At 53.1% G+C, this 23143-nt stretch overlaps 1 protein-coding gene across 3 annotated transcripts in view; it reads right to left on the bottom strand.

Moving 5' to 3' along the window:
• The window catches only part of PMEPA1 (prostate transmembrane protein, androgen induced 1), a 47221-nt gene extending 33020 nt beyond the window's left edge, over positions 1–14201 (bottom strand). The window contains exon 1 of one of the 3 annotated variants that reach the window (XM_075768842.1): positions 13621–14201. In XM_075768842.1, the coding sequence (XP_075624957.1) occupies positions 13621–13723 (103 nt within the window). In that variant the 5' untranslated portion in view covers positions 13724–14201. The remainder of the gene's footprint in view (positions 1–13620) is intronic. The other 2 variants (XM_075768840.1, XM_075768841.1) reach the window with 2 other exon arrangements.
• Between the last annotated feature and the right edge of the window lie 8942 nt (positions 14202–23143).

Below are 23143 nucleotides of genomic sequence, written 5' to 3'. Positions count from 1 at the left end.
GGAGCCCTTCTGCAGCCACAGTCCTGCCAGACGACTCCATGTGAAGGGTGGCTCACGCCGTCTGCCTACCAGCAGCAGCAGCAAGGAACCAGTAATTATACTGGCTGGACCAACACCTGCTAGTGGTTTTGGCTTACACTGTTTGTGCAATCAAATAGGCTGCCAACAAAACAAAGATGTACTTAGTCTAAACAGGTGAAAACACGAAACAGGGAATGGAGCTGCCGCGTTTGTCCTGCGATGCCTGTGTGCAACACACGCTGGAAAATGATTTTTGGTTTAGTCTGCGAGAAGGCTGCAAAAGCAGGTAAAAGCTCTGCGTGCACCGAAAAGACAAGTCTTTGCTGCGGGAGGAGGGAAGAGGACTGCCCATCCCCGGAGCCCAGCTCCTGGATCCGGCCTCGCGCTGTGCTGCCCGGCGCACGGATGCTCTTTGCTGGGCTGCAACACCAGCACCAAAAAAGACCGCCTTTCCGGCAGCACGGCCAGAAGCGTCCCACCGACCCAGACATCCCATGCAGGACGGGGCAGCCCTCGCCCACTCAGGGCTGCGAGCAGATCAGAGCCGCCCCCAAAAAAGCGCCGAGTCAGTTTAGCGCAGCAGTGCCTGTTCCCACACCGGGGTCCGCAGGGGCAGGGTCCGGACCCTCGCACAGTGTCTCTCCCTCATGGAGCCGGAGCTTGGCAGCGAGGTGGGAAGGGGAGGGTGAATACCCCGAAGGACCAAGGGCAAAGACCCCAAAGGAGCACTCGGGCCAGCCTCAGCCTTCGCTGCCTTTCTGCAAGGCAGGATCAGCTCCTAACTGCACCAAGTCACACCCAAGATACACTCCCCCATCAGCAGATGGGATTTATTGTAGATGATTCGCCCTGGAATAAAACCATCAGCCCCACCTCTCGCAGCATACTTACTGAAAGCCACTAAACATTAAACAGAGGCAAAAAGTGTATCCCAGCAACATCTGGAATTTATCCCTTCCTTCTTCTGCAAAAAAAAAATAAAAAAATCACGCCCTATTCTTTTTGAGAAAGAAAAGTGATTATATGGAATTATAATGCTGGAAGACGATAGAGAAGAGCAGAGATTTTCTTTGAAATGCTGTTTGGACAATTAAAAAGGGATAGTTTCAAAGAAGCAACAAATCCTATCTCAGCTTTTTTCCACCCTGTCTCACAATGCCAGCCTTTCCTCCCATGTGTTGGCTAAGACACTCTTAGGAAAGCAAGTTTTCATCCTTGCAAGACCTTTGTAAGCTAGAAGGAAAACCAGCTCTAAGTCCTAACTAGTTGAAGAGATACCAAATTGAAAAATGATTTCTTCCAACTCCTGCCAGCAAGATTCGGAGGAGCCTCGTTTTCTATGGAGAAAAGCTATTTGGGGACCAGCTTTCCAAAAGAGGATGGGTCAATCTTTACCCAAGAGAGCTGACGCTCTCTCTCTCCGCACAGAAGAATGGAAAGGCTTTAAATATAGAAACAGGAAAGACTATCCGGACTAATATGAGAACGCAAGGTCAAAACACGATATCCTCCACTTCCTCAGGCTCCCGATCCCAGAACGGCGGGGTGACAACCCCACAGCATCACCTGGCCCGGACCTACACCGGGGAAGCCTCGGTTCAGAGGGAACCCCCCCGCAGTCTTCCCCCAGCCAGGAAGCAAAGCAGCCGCTCTCCTGCCAAGCCCACAGAAGTGCCTCCAGCCACTAAATTACCCAACGACTTCAACTGCATTGATCAGGCTGGAAAACAAAAGCTGCAGTTCGTGGCATGCGCACAGTTAGGAGGGTACAGCTGCAAGCGTGTTGCATTTTTCACCTGCGAGTAGTTACAACCATAGTAAGAGACATCCCTTCCCCTGCTGCCGGGAGAGATCGAAGGGCAAACGCAGGCGAGGGGAAACCACGGCTCCAGATACCTTTCAAACCAAGCAGAGCCTCACAGATGACAGGTATGTCCGATTTTGCAAATGAGGGCCAGGCTGTTCCTAGAACCGGTCCCATTACTAGAACCGGTCTCATTACTTGGGGTCCTCAACCGCCATCTCTTCGGCTGCACGTGGACTGGATGCAGGATTTCATCAGGACATTAAACTCAGAAGCCGTAAAATCATTGTGCAAAAAACCAATTATACCTTTTTTCGTAACAGCCAATTTAAGCTTGTATTTAGGTCCCCTCACATACCCCTATGTTACATAAAGCATTTCTTCCACTTGAAATGTAGCTTTGTAAAGGCCATTTTCCTTAATTTAATAGATGCTTAACGTGGGACTGCAAATCTCTAGAAGCGTAACCAAGGAAGACACATGGCTGCAAGATACAGCGTGATCCCTTCCCGAGCAAACAGAAAGGAGGGGATGAAAAGCATCTCCAAACCCATGAAACTGCTGCGACTGGAGTGCACTTGTGGTCTGAAGAGCAGCAAAACCCCACGGTCAAGTCAAAAGAGAAATTCCTGAACATCTGCACGCGGCTGGTAACCCGCTTGAGACCCGCCAGCGCTCTGCAGGCTGCACGGCAGGACGGATCCTTCCCTTGCTGCATAACCAAATTAGCTGAACTAAGCCCACTCAGGCATGCTTCCCCCAGATTTGAAAGAGCTACTTTCTGAACTTAAACAAATGCAGTCATCTTTTGTCTTTTCTTTTCCTTTTTTTTTTTTAAAAAAAAAAGCTGCACTAATAAAAAGCTCATAGTGAATCTATTAAATTGAGGCTGTCCATTACGTTTATTGTTCCTTACAATTCAGGCCTGGATGGCAAGTCAATGGATGTTGAGAAGTATTTATCAAGAAAACCCAGGAGAATGATGCAGATTAAAAGCTATCAGTAAAACAGAATACATCTGTAACCCCATCGTCTGCTCCGCGCCTCGCTCGGAGCACGCGGGACCCCCGTCAGAGACCTCTGCTCCCCCTCGTTGTTCTTGAGCCCATCTCTGGCACATCAGTCAGCAGAACAGCCATCATCTGCGTTCACAGCAAAGGCGGAAAAAGGTGCAATTTGTATATATTGCTATGAGTAAGTTACACCAGAGAAATATAAAATGGTCATTGCACTACACACCAGTGAAGAGTATCATTAAGTGTTACACGCCTCGTGTGTGTGTGTGTGTGTGTGTGTGTGTGTGTGTGTCTCTGAGCACACTGGAGAGGGAGACATTTAACTCGAAAATTCATCTTCCAATTCAAGCAAAGTCCCATTAGAGTAATACAAGTGTAACAATAAAAGTAGGATTCCTGTTTATTGTACGGGAAATTATTGCAATTTCAGATAATTTTACTCTGAATTGTGTGAAGCAAGGGTCCATAAATGATGTTGTTCCTTAAGTTGTCCTAAAGGCAGCACCTAACAGACCAAGGTGCTTTCAGAGCTCAGACCCTAATCGGTATACGCCGGTCTGAGTTCTTGAAGCCAAGAGACCCCCCTTGGTAAGGTGGACTAATGATGGAAAGAATGAAAAAACCACAGGAAGAGCAGGACCTACTCCTCCAGGACAGCGTTTGAGACATCCGCCTTCCCAAAGCCAAGCCCTTGCAGCCCAGGCCAGCGCCAGGGGGGCATCAATGTTCTCCAACTCTCAAGGAACCGGGTCTCATTGCACCGATACTTGTGAAGAGCACAAGGAAATCCAGCCTGGTTTCACATCTGGAGCGTGCACCAAGAACAAGTCCAACCCTGGGTGAATTAAGCCACCCACCTGTGGGTTTCATCCCTGCGGCTCTAACAGCCAGCCGGTGCCCTCAGCACCACGGCAAACACAGCACGGAGGGTGCAGGAGGCTCGGGGCACAGCTTCACTTTGAGGGGGATTTTTTTGGTTTTTATTAGAAATAACAATATTAAACAGAAACCACTAAGGGGAAGAATTTCCAGGCTTGGCCAGCACAGAGCCCAGCTCACAGCAGACCCCACCGGCGAGCGGCCACAGCAGGCAGCTTCCCCAGGACTTGTCCACAGCAGCCGAAGCTGCGTCGCACACGGATGGAGGAGGCAGCGAGCAGATTCAGGAGAACGGTTGTAGGGACTCGGGCTTGGAAACGTTAGTCTTAACGCTCAGCGGTTAGACATCTTTTGGGAATTCATCCAAATGGCACTGCTTCCTTCCCACTTGCCCTGCAGGTAAATCTAGCATGTGGCTTACACAATCTGTTGACTTAAATAAAGCAAGGGCAGAAGAAAGCTGTTCAGACATCAGGAGAGGCTCATCAGTCCTTTGGGCAAAAGTCTGGGTCACTTCCCCCTCCGCAGCATACTCCATGTGTCAGCCAGGGCCCCATCTTCCTCCGTGAGAGCACGTGCAGCGAGGGTGCAGCAGAAGTGGTCACAGCATTCACAACAACAGGAAAAGGACAACGACACGCTGCCAAATTCTTCCATATTTTTGGCCAGCGCTGATGCTTAAATTCAATTTACAGAAATTTGAGTCCATGAGCTCTGCACTCCAGTCGAGTCCTTTAGAAATCAAACGCGACCGAGCAGTGACGGCACGAGCCTCCCGGGGCTCGGGGAGACGGGGCCACAGCCGCTTCCAAACCTCACGGCGCTGGACCACCTGTGCCTCCAGCTCACCTCCAGAGTAACGCTCATCCATCCTGCGGATGTGAGATGTTTCCAAAGCACTGTGAGACCATCATGTGCTCTGCAAGCGTGAGCTCTTGCTGGATACACTTATCTCAGGTGCAAACCCCAGCTGCAGCGTGCAAGACAGAAGAGCAGGCAGGCACCGGCAGCAAGCGGTCTGAGCGAGCCTGCCAGCTGCCCTCACCCATTCGCCCCACGAGGGCTTCTTGCCTCCGCTATTTTCTATCGCTAGTCTCAAACTCCCTCCTTCCCACATTTAACTCAGGCACCCAAGTGCCGGCCCTGAGGCCCGGCTCCTCCGCTCGCGAGGACGGCAGGGGCAAACTCTGCCTCCCCCAAAGCAAAAGACTAAAATCTGAACAAAGCAGTTCTGACGCGGCTGCAGCCAGGACTGCTTTTGTTAGCGGAGTTGTAAACGGGAACATTAATTCTCACAATTAGTGAAATGGGATGAGGTAGAAGAAGGCTACCTCGTAAGATGCAGGTCATCCTCTGCCTGGGATTTTAAAGCACTGAAGGTGCATTTGGAAGGAAGACCGACTCAGCTGCCCACCACTGTCTCTACTAAGATGTCGCACGGCCGTTCCGCCTGATGTGCAAATGAGAAACCCTAGCACTGACCATCAATGGCAAGTTAATTAAGTATTAGGCCGAATTCTGCATGTAAATCATGTAACGAGTGAGGTCTGCACCAGCAAAGAGCTGGACTTTGCTACTACAAATACTCATAGTGCAAGTTAATGTCTAAATCTCAAGGAATTTAGAAGAGACTACCATAGCAGTTATGACGATGAGCTCCTTAGGAGGCAATCCATCTCTCATATCAGACCTGTGTTAACATTTAAATAGGACCTACTGTCGTGATCTTTAGCCATGAGCAGATGTGGTTTTGAGTAATGGTTAGTGTTACTTAACCGGTTATATTCACTAATGTAATTGACACCTATTCCATCATCCTTAATACACCCACTTCTTTCTCCGATACCATAAATAGATTAGAAAAGTTTCTGCAGATGGCCATGACCCCATTTGTTTGTGCACTTAGCCATGTATGAATCACTCTTGGCTTGTAGCAGCACTCTGGAATTACTGAAAGATAACCAGTCGGCACAGACACCAATAAATGAATCATGCTTTCCACAAGACCAAACCTTTGGGCTTTTACAGACTCCAATTACAAAGTAAGAAGAAAAGAACAAAGAAATTACTCAGTCTATTTGCACAAAGTCATGCAGAGTTGATTCATAGTTTTACAGAATTATTACTGACAATCGTTTGTAGGGGGCTAGAGTAACAAACCAGCTACTTAACATATTGGACAGAATGAAGAAATGGAAAAAAATCCCCAAACCACGTCCTGCATGTATTCTTGAAAAGTAGTATTGATTTTTGTGCAAGTACCTCTCTTCTTTTTCTTTTGGTATGCCCCAAGTCTGGGGGTTAATCAGCTTTCATGCTCCAAGGCTAAATTCTGTTTTGCTGGGTTGCTTGGGCCAAGTTCACTAATGTGGGAAATCCTGTTGCACCTGCTGAAGTGCACACACCTCACGCCAGCAAACCGTCACAGGTTTTCACAATTCCTCACCACTGCGGGCACAAGCAGGGTCTTGGGAACGGATCGGAGCACTGCCACGTGCAAAAGCACTTGCCTTTCTAAGTGCACGTTTTTTAATGCAAGTGAAAAACCAGCCAGTCTGAGGCATTTTATTAAAGATATGTGCGAGACCGAATACACGGAACACAAACGTGTGAACCATTTGGAAGCACTGTGGACATCCACCAACACTGACAACTTGTGAGGCAAGTTTCAGAAGATGTGCGAGGGATCTTTATGTAACACCAGTGTCTCCAACGACACTCACGTACGCCGCAACGCACAGAAAATCACACCCTCTTCTAGATGGACCATAAGCCTGGTCTTGTATCAACGAGAAACTGGAAGCCTGACTACTTGGGAGGACAAAGGGGACACTGTTATCAGTTACAGCCTTAGCAACGTTACCTTGCTGTATGCAGTGAAATAAGCAGTGTTAAGTTAAAAAAATCCAAGGGTGACGGGGGATTTGGTGCCAACCCAAGCCTGCAGTCGGCATCGGTGCATTGGCTGTAGCGTCTCTGAGCGTGACGGCTGAATTTGCAAGACTCGGGGCCAGGCAGGCTCACATGCTCCAAGGCAGCACCCTGTACCAGAGAGAGATGCAGAATGACGAGGATAACATCCAACTGAAGAGAGTCACTGACAGTTGGGAAAAGGATGTAAGTTAAATGTATACACGATGCTATTCGTCTAAGGCCTTCCTGCTACCCTTTACATGTAACTGAAGACCCAACTTCACGGGCTCATTCAGCTTGCAGACGGAATGTGTGCCCTCTTCTACACGCCAGCTGAACTTGGTCCGCAGGCAGAGAGCAGCCAGCCGGGTACAGCTCAGAGTCACAGCTCAGGAGAGGCCAAAACCAGCAGCAGAAGAGCTACCCCACAGCTCTAAATCAGTTTGGGAAAATTGCTTCTTTGTCCCTCACCCTTAAGGCTGCTGATTTCCCAAGAGAGGTGTAAACCCCACCCCAAACCGGCTACAAGAAGGAAAGATGCTATGCAAGACTTAAATGAAAACCTTAATAAACATTCCAAATTCCAACCCTCTCTCCTACTCTACCCATACTACACAAATTAATGCAACAAGGTCTCTTGTGTAAGAATACGTAGGCGACAACCTTCTCCCTCCAATGAGAGTTTATCTGAGGATGTGCTGTAGACAGAAGGGGAAGAAAAAGGTTCCCAATAGCACCACTACAGCAGCACCAGGTTGTCTTTAGAAAGCTTGAGTCGCCAGAATCAAGGTCTTCAGGTGCAATGCAAGACTGAAAGGATGCATGTGCTAAACACTAACGTGTCCTTTAGAAGGGAATAAAAAAACTAAATCAGGAACCTGCAATATTAGCTGGATACTTAGATAAATACTGTGCAACATACCGCAGCAAAAATGCTAATGCAAGTTTAGGTTTCACACTGGAGATATTTCAAAAGATTTGCAAAGCTTTGATAATATTTAACATCTCTACTAATTTCCTTTTTGGTGTAATCATACATTTACCATAGTAGCCAAAAGATCTGGGATGAACTACAAGTTCTAGCTGGCTCCGAAGCCAACAAGAATAATGTGTGCTGTTACTATTTTTTCTCAAAACATACCTCTGCAAAACTGACTTAAAACGAGAAAAGAAATTGTGAAACTGTCATTACAAAGAAGCATTTAAAATGCAGATCAAAGTGCTGCCTTAGAAGCTGTATTCCTTGCCAAATCATCAAAGCTCTCTTTACTCTCAATAGCTCCCCAAATCCTCTGATTTGGATGATAAACTTCTACAGCTGAAATGTATCTGCTTTTAAAAAAAACAAACAAAAACCAAACAAAAACCCCAACCCCACAATTCCTCTCTCTGGTTACTAACTGTTTCATTAACCAGTTCATTTTGAACTACCTTCTTGTACTACTAAATGAATCCACTTTCACAACCGCGTTGGTGCCTGTACACACACACACACACAGACACTGCCCCGACACTTTTTCAGGTACTGAGAACTTCTCAGCTCTCAGAGGTGTACAGGCACACGGCCTCATCCTGCAAACACGGAACGGCTCCCAGCTCAGGCACCTTATTCGTGCCCTGGCAGCGCTGTGCCTAACACCGGTATTGCTGTTACACCCCGTGCACTACTACACGCGGTGCAGCAAGCAAGCGGCAATGCAGCAGCCCACACGATCAGCTCCGAAAGACGGAGATGATGGGTCAGATCCTGCTCTCACGGAAAGGAGCCTTGTGCCGAAATCCTCCCCGGGCCTCCCTGGGGCCAGACTCGGCCGCGCCGCTCGCAGCCAGAGCAGGTCTCCGACGGGTTTCCTCACCCGGGATCTGCCCAGGTGACCTACCTCCTGCCACCCAAAATAATTACAAAATAATCACCCGGCAATCTAGCCACACAGGCGGGAAGAACACCGTAAAACAGCCCCGTTGACATTAATGATTCCTTTGCTTTATGGACATCTGGGAATAGGCTCATGGCGTGAACCAAGTTTGCACTTCACTGCAGCAACGTGGCCCTCGTACCTCTCTCCCCCCAAGCCCTCCAGCCGGGCCCCACTTCTCTGACGAAAGACGCCAACCACAGAGGCACCAGGTACGGGAGAACTGGGGGATCTGATAAGCCAAACCGCACACCACGCGCGGGATCTCCTTCCAGGAAGCAAACTGGCAGTCAGTTTTTACATGAAACACCATTGCAAATAAATGATCTTTTTTAGCTAATTAGGGTTACCAAATTCTGACGGTTGCTATAACCTGAAACAAGACCAACAGACATGACTGTACAACGAGTTACTCAGGAAAGAAGCTGGATTGTAATTACTGCCTATTAGTGACACCATGTATTTTGGTACTTCCCTTGGAAAGGTCTCCTCACGTCTATCCATTTATAATTTAGGTTTACAAATTCATTCTAAAACTGGATTTATCTAGCCACCAACTCTCAGCCCAGGAAATCTAAAAATATTAGTACATTTGGTGAGCAACAGCAAACAAAAATAAGTAAGAACATACATTGGTAGGTACTCTTCTCTCCATCTGCAAAGCAAGCAGCGGTAGTTCGGCTGATTCAATAGCCTGAAAATTTAGAGGTGATCCCAGACCCTACCTTGGGAATTCCTGGCTTTAAGGAAAGGAATATGGTTGCTGTTTCCCACACACCCTCCAGTGCCGGTCCTCTCTCAACCAGGATCTGAGAGTGTATTACCAAATAAAACAAAGGCATCCAAAGGCTTATTCGGGGGGGAGGGATACCCTCATGGCACAAGGTAACAGGACTTACAGTGTCAAACATCCTCCTCTGAATGCACCCTGACGCTGACTGAAAAGGAAGAATTAGCCATGTCATGTCTCCACTTTGCATTATACATGATCACCTCCGACTGATCATACAGGATCACCTCTGGTGCCGTGTATGCCCGGCCGGTCCCGCTGTGCAGCACAACGCAATCCAGGTGTTCACCCAGAGGAAAAAAACAAAGTTTGACTATTTTCCTCCCATTTCCTCCTCTGTGTCTTTTCATTCTCCAATTCAACACCGATTATAAAACGCTAAGACTAAAATCACCGCCTGAGGGCACAAAATAAACTGTAATTTTAAGACCCCTGTGCTCTCCAGGCTCAGGGAATTAGGGCTTTCCCCGCTGCCCTCAGTACGAGGGGGACCCGCAGCGCTGGGACCGCAGCACACCAGGGGCGCTGGGGATGGCCAAGGGCACACGCAGACGGTCCTTAGGCCACCGCGAGCAAAAGCCGTCGGTGCTCCGCTCCTCCTGGGTCCTACCTTGGGACACCGGCAAAAAGCCGCGCTTGTCACGGAGACACGGCCAGAGCCAGACACGGGGATCTCCCCGGTTCGGCTGAACGCAAACTGAGATGCCACAAACTGAACGTACTCTGTGCAAAGACTCTCTAGCTTGCTACAACACCGGTAGCAGCTCTGGCTTCGCTCCGTGTCCCAACCTCCTGGAGGAAAATGGGGGGGACAATAAAGAAGTACGCGGTTACGTTGTTATCCACTCTGCCCTGGAAGAAGCCGTAACTGCTGTTGACGCAATGTCAGGAAAGAAACGTATTTGCCAAGAAAGCAGTCCGAAGTGGAAAGGAGACATGATCCCTGGTTGAGCCATCTGCATTTGGTTTGTTATTAAACCAAAGAATGTGAAAACCTAGAAGTCCTCGCTTGGACAGAAACCTGCTCTCACGGTTCGCTCGCCCCAACCCACCACCGGCCGGGCACGCCGCTCCGACACCGGCGTCAGAGCGCTGCTGCCAGCCGAGGGGAACGGCCTCATCTCCTGGGGAGATGTAACGACACCTCTTAAACTCCCAAACGCTTCGGCTAACGTTACTGCACGAGCAAAACCTCTGCTGAGAGGCACCAAGCCGCAGAGAGACCTGCCCCTCGTGCCCGAAGTCATCCTCTCGCAGGGACACCGGGTGCCCCGCGGAGGCAGGATCCCCAGCCTTGGCACCCAAGCCGTCTGGGAGAAGCCGTTCCCCGCGGGGACTGGCGCAGGCAGGAGGCCCCCCCCCGCCGTCGGGGCCGCGGCGCTGGACGGAGCGGGCAGGCTATGGCCGTTCGCACCGACCCAGCCGGCGGCAGGCGCTGAGCTGCCCCGGGCGAGCGAGCGGGGAAGCCAGCGGGGAGGCAGACACGCCGCCTCGCTGCCCTCCCTGCGCCAAATAATTAGTTATTTACAGACTCTTCCGCCACGACAATCACCCCTGACCTCTTTCACCCAGTCGAAGCGATTAGTGACCACTGCCGCAGACGTCTGGCTGCTTAATGCCGCCCGGCATATTGGCACGACGGCCCCAGCAGCAGCGGGCGAGACTCGGCACCCCCGCCCCCAAAAAGCCCTTTTATAATCCTAATCTGGGAGCGCCACACACAGAAACCAGCTGCTTCCTCCACCGCAGCGCCGCAGCCTGCCATACGGAATAAAGCCTGCAAAGAAATATTTTTGGGGATCAGTTGTACAGTTAACCTAATTAGAGGGTTAAATTAAAAGAGTTTACAGTTATGCCACTTTCCCAAAGCATTTCTGCGTAGGTAACTTTTGCCTAGAAAATTAAATAGCATCTGGTGGTGGCTGCTCCGAGGTTCCCTCAGAGTCGTATAAGAAAGATAAATAAAATCAAGCGATTGGAGGGGGAAAAAAGCTGTATAATGAATTTATCTCAGGGAGGCTTAACTCTGTCCTTTCCACTGAACCCAGGCGGAGGAAGCGATCAGGTACCAGCCCCCGCAGTGCAGCCAAAGCCCTCCTGTAGCACAGAGGTGAGCTAACGCTGCCTGCGTCGGCAGGAGAGAAATAAACACCACGGGCGAGAAAGAAACCTACTCGAAAACGAAATAAGGAAGGGCAGCGTTAAGGGAGCTCGATGTGAGGCTCCCGAGAGCTAATGGGAACTCAGCGCCCGAGTGTCAGGACCCCAGAGCTTGGTGGCTGGCACGGGGACAGGCGCGGTGCTGGCAGGGGACACCTCGGGGAAGGACCTCGGGAGCCGCATGGCGTCAGGCGCGAGGCTCCCGCGACACCCCTCCGAATTCAGGCAAGGTGTCCTCCGGTGTACTTCACTGTCCCCGGCCTCTCACACCCCCCCCCAACCATTACCGGCACCTGCCTCCAACCAAACTGTTCATACGCTGAAAAAATGAGGGGAAAAAATGATAAAATATGCTATTTCTAAAAAGTCAAGGAATTAAATTAAAAGCCTGAGTTGTTCCAACAAAACCTCATGCCAAGAGTTAGACTGGAAGAGAAGCTTTTTCTTCAAAAGACATTACACATTTTAATTCACAACTTTTATCATAACCATGAGCCTTGATCAGACACCAAGTAAAGTCTCTCATCCTTGTAATTCTGTGGGACACAGTTTATGTTCACTAACAGGCTGACACAAAAAAGAACTGTATCTTCATTATTTATACACTGCTATTGGTATGCACATCTAGCCTGGCCTGTTAAAGTCAGGAAAGAATAATGGTCTATTCAGTACTGGTAGTGTTAATAAAATCAGGCAAATCCAGCTTAGTTTTGTCTGAACACGAATGAGATTAAATCAAGATTAAATGTGCATACAGTACAAAGGGTATGGTTTATGCTAAAATTCAGAATGAACACATTTTAGTACCCAGTATACAAATGCCTACAGATCTTCTCCAGGAATCAGACACCTGAATTACACGACGATGAAACTGCAGAAGGCGAAGGCAGATGACACTGGACGAAAGCCATCCAAAATACCAAGAGACAGATGCTGGCTCTAAAATACTGCTCTGCAACCCCGCTGGAGGTAACGGGGCAAATCCTGTGCTAGCAGAAACAGGCACGGCTCAGCTGACTTTCCCCTGCACGCACCGAGCGCGAGCCTGCCCCGTCGCAGTGCCAGGAATATATGCAAAATCAAGACTCTTTCCCAAGTTTTCATTTTGGGCCATTTTGCATTAGTCTGCGTAGGGTTTAGATTTCACGGCGCAGAACAAGGCGTTAAGCGGGGTACGATCCCGATGAGCCACCCAGCCTGGGACGCCTTGAAAACCTTCCCTTTACGGAAAATACCCATCGCTTTAAATTGCCAGAGAAACCAACTGGTTTCTCTTTCCTCGGCAAGAATAGTATTTCTCTCTCGGCTCCATGCACTTCATTTCCAAGAGGGACAGAGCAAACACAAAAGTAGTGGATATTTAGGTCAGGGACTGCACTCACTGCTACTCTGCGAGGGTTAAAAAAATATTAATAAGAAGAGGCGAACAGCCCTTCATAACAAAAAGCCCCAGGGGCTGCAGGCGGGGGGAACAGGTTCCCAAAAATAAGCCCTACTCGGGGCTCCAGACCGCAGGGCTCCCCCCACGCTCAGGAACGAGGGGAAGGTGATTTACAGCGGGGCCGGTGAAGACCCCCGGGAGGAGGCTCGGTGGCCGGGCCCCCCCCAAGCATCACCCCCCCCACACACACACACCCCCCCCGGCAGAGGGGAACGGGCGGCTGCACCAGCCGGAGCATCGCCGGGGTTGCGCCGCGGGGGGAAAGGGGCGAGATGCGGGTGGTGATGGAGCCGAGACGGAGAGGAGCTGGGATTCCACACACCCGTGCTGGGAGGGCGAGGGGGCCCAGGAGGGCGCTGGAGCGGCCGCGCTCCGCCGGCAGCCCGGGGAGCTGCGCCCGGGGCCGCTCCGCCAGCCCGTCCCGGTGCCGCGCACTGTCACGCCGCGTCACACTCGCCCTAGACACCCCAACAGCAAGAGGGCAGGGAGCGGAGCTCGCACGGGGAGGGGGGAATCACTCAGAGGAAACGCAGCGAACGGTCCCGGAGCTGCCGGGAGCCCCCGAGGAAACTTCCCTTCCGCGGGGCGCCGCGGAGCGCCAGAGCCGCCGTGCCCACCCGCACCCTCGCACCCGGGGAAGTCGGGGCCGGCCCCGCGGCAGGAGCAGGACAAGTACTTACTGATCTCCATGCTCTGGAACAAAGACCTTTTGCAGTTGCATGTGCAGGACACATTGGGCTGAATAGCTACGGCCGTGCTGTTCAGACCCATTAAGTTATACATTTAAAAAAAAAAAAAAAAAAAGAAAAAAAAGAAAAGAAAAAAAAAAAGCGACGGCGACACAAAGAACTTCACGGCCGCCGAGCGCTCTCCGGGCAGCACCACATAAAGCCGGGGCTCCTCCTCGGCGCGGGGGGGCGGGGGGAGGGAAATGCAGCTGCGATCAAAAATTGGAAATAAAAACCCCAGCCCGGCACGGCGCGGCGCAGCGCCCCCCGCAGCGGCTCGGCTCGGCTCGGCACGGCTCGGCACAGCACGGCTCGGCACAGCACGGCTCGGCACAGCACGGCGGCTGCTCCGCGCCCCCTCCGGCCCGGGAAGCGGCTGGGCTGGGCCCGACCGCGGCAACCCCGCACTTTTGTGGGGCGCGGCGGAGCGGCGCGGCGCGGTGGGGCGCGGTGGGGCGCGGTGGGAGCGCGGTGGGAGCGCGGCCCGCCCGCTCCCCGCTCCCCGCTCCGCTCCGCTCCCGCCCCCCGCGCTCATTCACGGCCACGGGGACGCGGCCGCGCGCCGCCGCCAGCCGCGGGCGGGCTCCGTGACGTCAGCGCCAGACGGGGACTGCCCTTTCCTCGCGCCGCCGCCGGGCGGGGGCTCGGGGCGCGCGCGCCGCGGGCTGCCCCGCGCGGGATCCGCGCCGCCTCGCGCGGGCCGGGGGTGCCCCGTGTGCGTCCCCCGCGTGTCCGTGTCCGTGTCCGGGACCGGCACCCCGAGGGCTCGGCCCGGGACCGCGCCGACCTGGCGCTCCGAAACACGGAGCCGGCAATGGTCACCCCGCGCCCGCGGGGCACAGCGGCGGCTCCCCGGGAAGGGCCAGGGCCTCCCCCCCGCCCCCCAGCCGCGCTTACATCGAATTTTTTATTTCTCGCCGGCGCGGCCAAGCCCGCCGTGGCGAGACGGGGTGGTGCCGCACGCGTGGGCTCGCTGCGCCCACCGCTCCTGTCCGCCGCCAGCCGCGGTGGGACCTCGCGGGGGGGGTTTTTGCAAACCGGCCCCAAAAGCGTCCGAGTTTGGCCAACCCGCAGCAAAACCACGCGCGAGCCAGGCTCGGTCCCACGACGCCCGCGCAGGCCGCAGCGGCGCAACTGCCGAGACCCCCCCTTCGGCCCGCGGGCACCGCGGCGCGTTGGCTGTCTTTGCACAGACAGTTCCCAAATGCGGCATTTCAAAGAAAAAAAAAAATGGGAAAGATGGGAAAAGAAATGGTGTGTGTGTGGGGGGGGAAAACCTGTCAGCGCCGATTTGGCCATGGCTGAACCCGGTGCAAACTCCGCCGTCGGCTCCAGCGTTGATGCCGGCGGTGCTGCTTGCTCCTGGGAAGCTCAGAAACTATTTCAGACCGAGAAAGTCCCGGTTTTGTTTCTAACCGCACGCTTTAAAATGGAGCGACCCCATTCACTTTTTAGACAGGTAAAAGGAAAAAAACCATCGTCTCTTCCCTGAGTGCTCAGCGTGCCAAGTTTTAGTCCAGACAGATCTTTATTTTTTTTTTTTTTTTCTGGGAAATAAACCTGTGAAAACAGAGGTTTATGATGAAAACGCTGAAACAAGCTTAACTACAGTGGTGCGGAATAGCTGCTGTAATACTTGGTGAATCCTGCTACTGGGAGATAAAGCCAGCTTCGGTTATCTTCGACGCAAGCGTAATTTCCCATAATTCTTGATAGCTGTGATTTAGGGTTTGGAAGTATCTGAAGAGTCCCCAGCTGGGCCCATGCTCCCGAGATGCTGCCGGGAAGATTGCACCGAGCAGGGGCCGGGCTACCGGCCCAAATCTTCTCCAAAGCTGTAGAAATCACGCGAGATGGATGGTGTGGAGAGGCAGGTCAGGCACGGTGGCACTCACTGGTAACGTTTAACCTTTATTTCCACCCCCCCCCCCCAAAAAAAAAAGGAATTCATTTCTACATGACTTCTTACAAACTAATGGGAAATACGCGCCTGGGCTTCACTCCTGCGGCCCCATCCAGGCCTGTGAAAACGCCTGGAGAGAAGGAGCACGGAATCGCCAGGTTGTTTAATCTTTTACTCCGTGCCACTTGACAGATGGTAACTCCCAACAATTACTAATCCAAAGGAAACACGGAAGAGGATCTGGTGGCTCGGACAGAAACGAGCTCTGAGAAGCCCGTGCTCCCCCGGCGCCGAGCAGTTACCGTCCGAGTGCGGGGGGGCAGCGCCGGGGGTTCGTGTGCTGGCCTGGGAGAGGAGGGACAATTACCTGAAAAAAATCTACGCTAGAACTGGAAATAAAGCATTTCCAATCCTATTTTTTTATATATTTTGTTCCCAGCCTCTGTTTCCTCATCGGAAGCGCAGGAGGGGTACTGCGTAACCTGCCTTTTGGCTGATGCCCGCAGGTTGGTCCTGGGGTCCCGGGTTCTCTTGTGCCAGGCGAATTTCTAGAAACGCTCGGTGAAAAGGTGACGCAATGTGACCCCCGTTACGGGGACACGAGCCTCGGGCGGGTGGGAGCCCACAAGCCCCAGAAAGGCCAGCTCGAAAGTTCAAGCAAGGCGCACACAGAGTCAAAACTCTGAAGACAAATGCCACTTCAGATAGCTTTATCAGTCAACCCACTTTTACTATTATTTAGCTGGAAATCTGTGTTTTTCTTTTTAAAACACTTGGCAGCTGAATATCAGAGACCCTTTTCCAATGGACCTCGCTTGACTGGCCAGAAAAGGTGGCTGTAAGCTGAGCCCACCGGCTTGCGACTAACAGTCCTTTGCACTTCAGATACGTAGCACTGCCATAAACGTCACGGTGAACACCACACGCTTCCTTGTGTTGCGTGAGATACCAGCCGGCAGCGGCCTGCCTGCGCCAGCCCTGCCACCGCTGCCGAGCCCTCCGAGTTCATCGGCCGCGCGGACGAGGTCACAGTTCGCGTTCGATTCAGAATTCTTGTATTTTAAGACAGACACGGTGCATCCTTAAGTGGCGGTAAGCAAGGAAACGCGGCTTTAAGTAACACATCGTTGTTCTGTGGCGGGTCAGTTCCTTGACGGGAGGGTCACAGAGTCCTTCTCCGCTGCTGCAACAGGCATGGCTTTGCCTTTCGCAGGCTGGCACGGCGTCACCCACAGGCGCGGGCAGCACGAGACCGGGCAGCACGTGGAAGGGCCTGTTCGCGGGCAGGACGTGGCGGGGATGGGCGCTGTGGCAGAAGGAACCGTGGTGGAGGCATCTCACAGCCCCTAACGAGCCCTGACGGCTGAGCAAGCCCGGGCTGGGGGGACCCGGTGCCCAGGCTGCAGCTGAGGTGTGGAAGCGCAGGCTCGGGCAGGGGGAAAGGCGTCCGCCCTCCCCGTGAATCAGCCAGCTTGTTCTAGGGGAAGTTTTTACAAGTTTGCAAAGCTTTGGCGGATAAAGGCTCCGGTTTCAGATGTAGGCTGCTGCAAGTTCACACATCTTCCTAACCTTCCTTAAAAAAAAAAAAAAAAGAAAAAAAAAAGAAAAATAACTGTTTGCAAGTCGATGCTGGTTTAAAAATGCACAGTTTACCACCATCCCAATTTCATCTGAACGACTCATGTGGCTTTAAGAACAATCAGCATTTTTCCACCATGATTTAAGAACAAATAATTAAAGTCATCCCAGATGGGCTTGTAAAAATTAAAAGTACATCAGCTAACTGAAGTGCTTCACCCTGTTCTTTGTAACAACGCCATCCAGCCTCCAGCCCACTGAGTCTCTTCTGTACCAGCAGCGAGTCCTGCTCGGCTGCAGGACACTTCCAGAATACACGTTTGTTGATTTTGGCTCCTGTATTCCGTCACTGCTCAGGTTTTTCTCCCAGTTTCTTTTCACGTTCTCCCTAGAGACACCTCTGAGGGCTCCAGGATGAGCCTGGCACCGCGAGATCTCCCGTCGCTTCCTGCGTTTGCCGCAAAATTTCCGGGTGAGCCGGGGCTGCTGCTGGGCCTCAGGCTCTTCAGCCACGGAGAGGGACACACAGGAGCTTCAGGAACATCTGAGGGCCCCGGACAGACTGAACGGCGTGGATGCGTCGCTGCTCTGGCTCGGTTTGGACTATAACATAATTTCACTCATTGCCAGAGCAGAAGTCAGGTATTTGCCTGTGCAGTCACATTTACATCTTTTTTTTTTTATTCCTCGCTGCAACACTTCAGCATTAGTTAAAGATGTGAGCCACCCGCATAATCATCACAGCGCGGCACTAAGGGTAAATTCATAAAAGGTAAATGGAAGGAGAAACCCATGTGAGACATAAGTAACCCTAAGAGTCAAATCATTTTCTTCCAGAAGTGGTTGAGGCAATGTAAGGAAAAACAACACAAAAAAACTGCACCACTCCCCAAAGCTTTGTTAACTAAACAGTTGTCCATTAAAGAGACCAAATATTTCACAGCATTAGTCTTTGGATTAACGTTAAATCGATACGTACTAACGCAATAGGGCAATAGTTACCATGGTGAATAATTCTATATTTATTTTCAAGCAAGCCTTATTTCTAACAATTCCAGACATGGTTTCCCCTTTCTGGTGACTAACCTCTTCATTTAAGTTTGGGGTTGTGGTTTTTTTTTTTTGTTTAACTCTTTGGTAACAGAAGCTCGAGCTTGCTCCCTGACGACTAGAACAAGATCTCTGCCATGAGAGAGGAGAGCGATGCCGGGCGGGGAGGCGGATGCTCGCCAGGTTCGGCTCAGGGCTCGTTCGCCTTTGAAAGTCAGCGCCGCTCCACCTCAGGTACGATTTAGAGCGCACGAGATATTGTGAATTACGTCTTCGATAGACGAGCCCTCATCCTTGTTTGGGACTGCGGAAGCCTTTTCCTTCTGAGACTCCATCCCATTTGCTCAGTGTCGATGATAACCCACCTCAAACACCCGATAACCCACCTCAACACCCCCCCCCCCAAAGGGCTCCCAACCAGCCGCCCCCTCCCCAGCCCACCCGCTCCCTCCCTTCTCCTCGGCGGAGGCCAGGACCCTCCTTCCTTCCTTCCCGCCGTGACATCGCGCTGACGCGGGACGATGACCCCGGGGCAGGAGCTGCTGTCGCCGAGGCGGGCAGCTCACAGCTGCCTCCCAAGTGGCTTTTTCCATCTCTGCACAGCGCTGGGTTGGGTCCCATTTGGGAGCGTTTGTTCCCGACCAGGAGGGCTAAAAAGCCAATGAGTATTTGTTTGTAATGAAAATTTTTACTGAAGCCACCAGAATGTTATTCCAACCCATTCTGTCTCATTTGGGGCCTGATATAACTCTGGCTGACGTCACTGGAAAGACTCCACCCCACCTTTACATTTTATTGGAGGCACTGGTAGGAAATATATCGCTTCACTAACAAAAAATAATCACCCTCTGAATTCACGGCTCCCCAGCTGAAAACATTTCATTTTCTTCTGCTACGAAAACCAGGATGGCACATGTAAAATAAAAGAGCACTAAGGAAAGAGTTTTCAATGCATCAACATAAAATAATCCCTGGCTTTTCCTGATGGAACACCAGGCATTTTGGGGAGAGGAATGGTGCGCTGGAAAGCAAAGGGCACCCTGAACTCCCCGACTGGGAGCTGACGTCGAAGACTTCGAGCTCATCCGAGGAAGCACTTGAGTAATTCCGGAAGCCAGCTCTGAGCCCCTCGCAGCGGCTCCGCTGCCGGGCGCCTTCTGTAGAGCGGTTTACAAGCGGAGCAGCTGCAAACAGTTCGCGGGGTGAACCGGCCTTTTGTGGCGCCCATATACACCCACGCGCACCCACGGACACGGGCAGACACATCCGTACGAACGCACGCCTGTTCGCCACAAACCGACCGCTCTGTGGTTTAGTCTCTTTTGGTTCTTGCGTGAGAGGTGAGGTCAGAGGAACCCAACCTCCGTGCTGCATTTCGCCACCTTCACACGCGCGAAGGGGCTGCAGCTCCCGGGGAACCGCGGGCACCGCTCGGCCGCCCACTGCCACGACCGCGGGCATCGTTCCACAGCCGCTGGAACCAGCGACCGCCCCACGCATCTCCCCTCCGCGCCGGGGAGCTGGAGGCCCTGCAGCTGCCCCCGCCGGGAAGCGCCGCTCGGTGCTCAGCACGGGGTGAGCGCTCGTCCTCCTCCCGCCATCACCGACCCCCGCGGGCCGTGGGACCACCCCCCCCCCTCCCGGAGAGTCACCGCCCAGGGGCTGCCGCAACCCGGCCCTGCACCTCACACTCAGCCCGCCGGTGCTGCGCGGGGAGGGCCCCACGGGGCGGGACCGGAGGCTCCCTCCCGGCCCGGAGCAGCCACCCCCGAGGCGTGGGGAGGGGGACAGGGGCTTGGCCCCGCTCCCACGGGGCTGCCCGGGGTCTCCCCAGTGCCGCCGCCCCGGGGAACGGGACACACACACACACGCGCTGCCGGCCCCGGCACACAGAGCCGGAACCCGCTCGTGCCAGCACCCCACGCACGCCACGCCACGCCGCGCGCCCCGCGGGCCTCTGCCCCTTTAAATCCCCCCAGACGCCGCGGGGGCGGCCCCAGACGGCGCCCGGTGTCACGGCCAGGCGTTCCCCCGCCCTCCGGCATGTAAATGACGCGCGCGCTCAGCCAATCAGAAGCGGAGGATCCGGCCGCCGGGCGCAAGGCAGCCAATCAGCGGAGGGGGGGCGGGGCGCGCCCGGCCATGTGGGCTCCGACTCCACGTGGGGCGGGGCCGTGACCGCGCGGTGACCCGGTGCCGTGACAAAGGCGCAGCTCGCGCCTTCCCGCGCCGTCGCCTTAAAGCGCCAGTGCCGGGGAGAGAGCGGGGGGGGGGGGGGCTGGGGCTGGCCCGGGCCCGGCCCGGCCGCCGGGAACCGCAGAGCTGGCGTGGCCGTGGCACCCGTGCTGGGGAGAAGGGCGTCAGTGAAACGTTGGGTGTGCGTGGGGTGTGCGTCACTGCTCCCGCGGCGCTCCCTGCCCAGGTTAACGGAGTCACCTCGCACGTCGGTAGCGCCCGGGAGGCGCTGGCCCGCAGGCAGGAAGGGCTGACAGCCGGGCGCTGCCCCCGCCGCTGGTGGGAGTCAGCGGGGTGCGGAGCGGGCAGGATGCACGCGCGCGTGGGTGTGCGTGGCACGGCCCGAGCTCGTGCTGCAGTGACCGTGGCTTTGGCGAGCCGAGCCCGCAGCCGAACGGCCCCGCGGTGCGGAGGGGCCCGTGGGTCACGGCCGGGCCGGGGAACCGGCACTCGGTTTGCTGCGGCCGGGCAGCGGCGGAGGGACCGCGCGGGTCGCCTAGCTGCACGGGTGACATCGTCATCGCCACCCAATGAACCTGCTGAGTGGGAAGCCTCGACACCAAAGAGACAGAAAAACAAACAGGGGGCCTAGGAAGGAGGGAGGATCCTGGAACGCAAACGCTCCCATAAATGCCTTTTCCGTACATCTATTTACTCAGCTGCTGAAATGATTTCAACCGAGTGATTAGTCTTACGTGCTAAAACCAAGCCGTTCTCTTCTCCGATAGTCCAAAAGCCTACATCTGGTACCTCATCTTTTTCCCCTCCTTTTGTTTAAAAGATTGAGTTCCTGCAGGAGCTGATCCCCAGATGCGCTGTACCATCCCGGCTGGGGCTCAGAGGCGAATCACAGACAGCGAAACTGGTTGTGTCAACCCCGCTCGGCTGCAGAGCGCCGAATCCTCCCTCACAAGGCTTTATTTTCTAACACAAAGGAGACAAAATTGATAATTTGAGAGCCTGATTTTGAAAGAGAACGAAAAGAACGTGTTTTAACTTCAGACGAGAACAACCTTAAAACGTACATTTGACCTCCTGCGGTGCCTCGGGGGGCTGTACCCCAAACCCGACGCGCTGGCTCTGGGGATGCGGCTCTCCGGGGATACTCCGGTTCCTAAGACGTACGCCAGGAAAAACAGAGGCGTCGAAGACTTCGTGTGAGGCCAGACCGTTAGCAGCCGCTCCAGCGATTCCCTGAACTTGAAGCTGGCTAACGTGCTTTGTGTATTGTATATCCAGGTATCGGTGGATATACAATAACATACAATAAAATAACTGTACATGGGATATACGTACAATATCACCTATTGCTCCGTTACCAATAATCTCTACTTTTATTGGAACGTTTAAAAAGCCAAATCTTTGTACTTCTCAAATCACGTGGAGTCTTGCCGGAGCCTAGTACTGCTTGGCACAAAGAGAACTTACAGGCACGTCTAATTAAATCCTATGAATCAGGGATATTGAATTGTTGAAGGGGTTTTTTTGTTGTTGTTATTGCAGTTTTAGGTTTCTAATGATTCTGATAATCTGTGAAATTATTAGTTCTAAGGCTTAAGAGAAAACACAAAAAAAGACACCTCTTTGGGACTCCAGGAGCCACGTGCGAATCTGATTTTCCAAATGAAAAGAGTTTTAATACCAGTTAAAACCTAAAGGCTTCACTTTCGCAAATCTTTTATGCTAGATTTTATACAGCTAATACATCGCCAATGTTTCCAAGGAAACCAATATGCCCTGTTCTCGCTGAACCAAATCTCACTATTAAAACAATTAAAAACTTAATCTGGGTTCCCTCCCTTCCTCCCCCTCTCTCCTTTTGGTATTATCGTATGCGCTTTAATTAAAAACATGACCGCGATAAATTTTTTACACATACGTAGGCTACGCTGTAAATTACCTAAAGGAAGCTTGACTCCAGAGCATAATTGAGAATCAAATATATTGCAAAACAAATTAACATGAGTCTTGATGAATCAATTATAGCCACTGCTCATCTCTGAGGGCTACTGGCCACAGCTGATGGAGATAAAACTCTGTCAGGCTGTGAAAAAAAACAAAAAAACCCAACTATGTTTCGGTATTAGATGTAGCTTCGACAAATTCCTGAATCCGAGCTGCCGTGGTGCGGCGAGGCGGTCCTGGCTGGCGGCAGCTCCGGCTAGCCAAAGAGGAAGAGCCAGCTCCCGCAGGGCAGCGACGCGGCCGGCGCTCCGGCACTCGGCTGTTCGGAAGGAATTCTCCCGATGTTTTCCGCTGGGTGACCAAGCAGTGCGTTTTAAGGTCACGGCGGCTACGGAAGGCATCCGTTTCACAACCCCGCTTCTGCAAAGCCCTGAGCGCTACTGTAGTAACGCTTAACCGAGCCTACTGAAAGGTCGGATGCCACGGGATAGAGTTGCCTGAAAGCCGAGCGCAGGCTCAGAGGGGTCTCCTGCCTCGTGCGCGGCGGGTGCACCCTTTCTCGGGGCCTTTTCAAACGCCTGCGTGTGACCCGCTTGTTCGTACAGCTGCACCCGAAGGCCCAGCTGTGGGAAAGAATCAAGCGCGAGGCCCCGACACCTCCGCCCGCAGCCGCGCGAGTGCCTGGAGAAAGGGGGCCTGAAAACCCATCGCTAGCGGCGGGCTTTGAAAATCTGGTGGGGTTTTACCGCAGCTGTCCAAGGGCCCCCTCCAAAGCTGGGTGTCTCGGTGGCACAGACGGGGCTA

This window comes from Balearica regulorum, chromosome 16 (genome assembly GCF_011004875.1).
Source record: "Balearica regulorum gibbericeps isolate bBalReg1 chromosome 16, bBalReg1.pri, whole genome shotgun sequence".
NCBI classification, from domain to species: Eukaryota; Metazoa; Chordata; class Aves; order Gruiformes; family Gruidae; genus Balearica; species Balearica regulorum.
The sequence above is the reverse complement of the archived record's forward strand: the minus strand, read 5'-3'. Positions and strand labels throughout refer to the sequence as shown.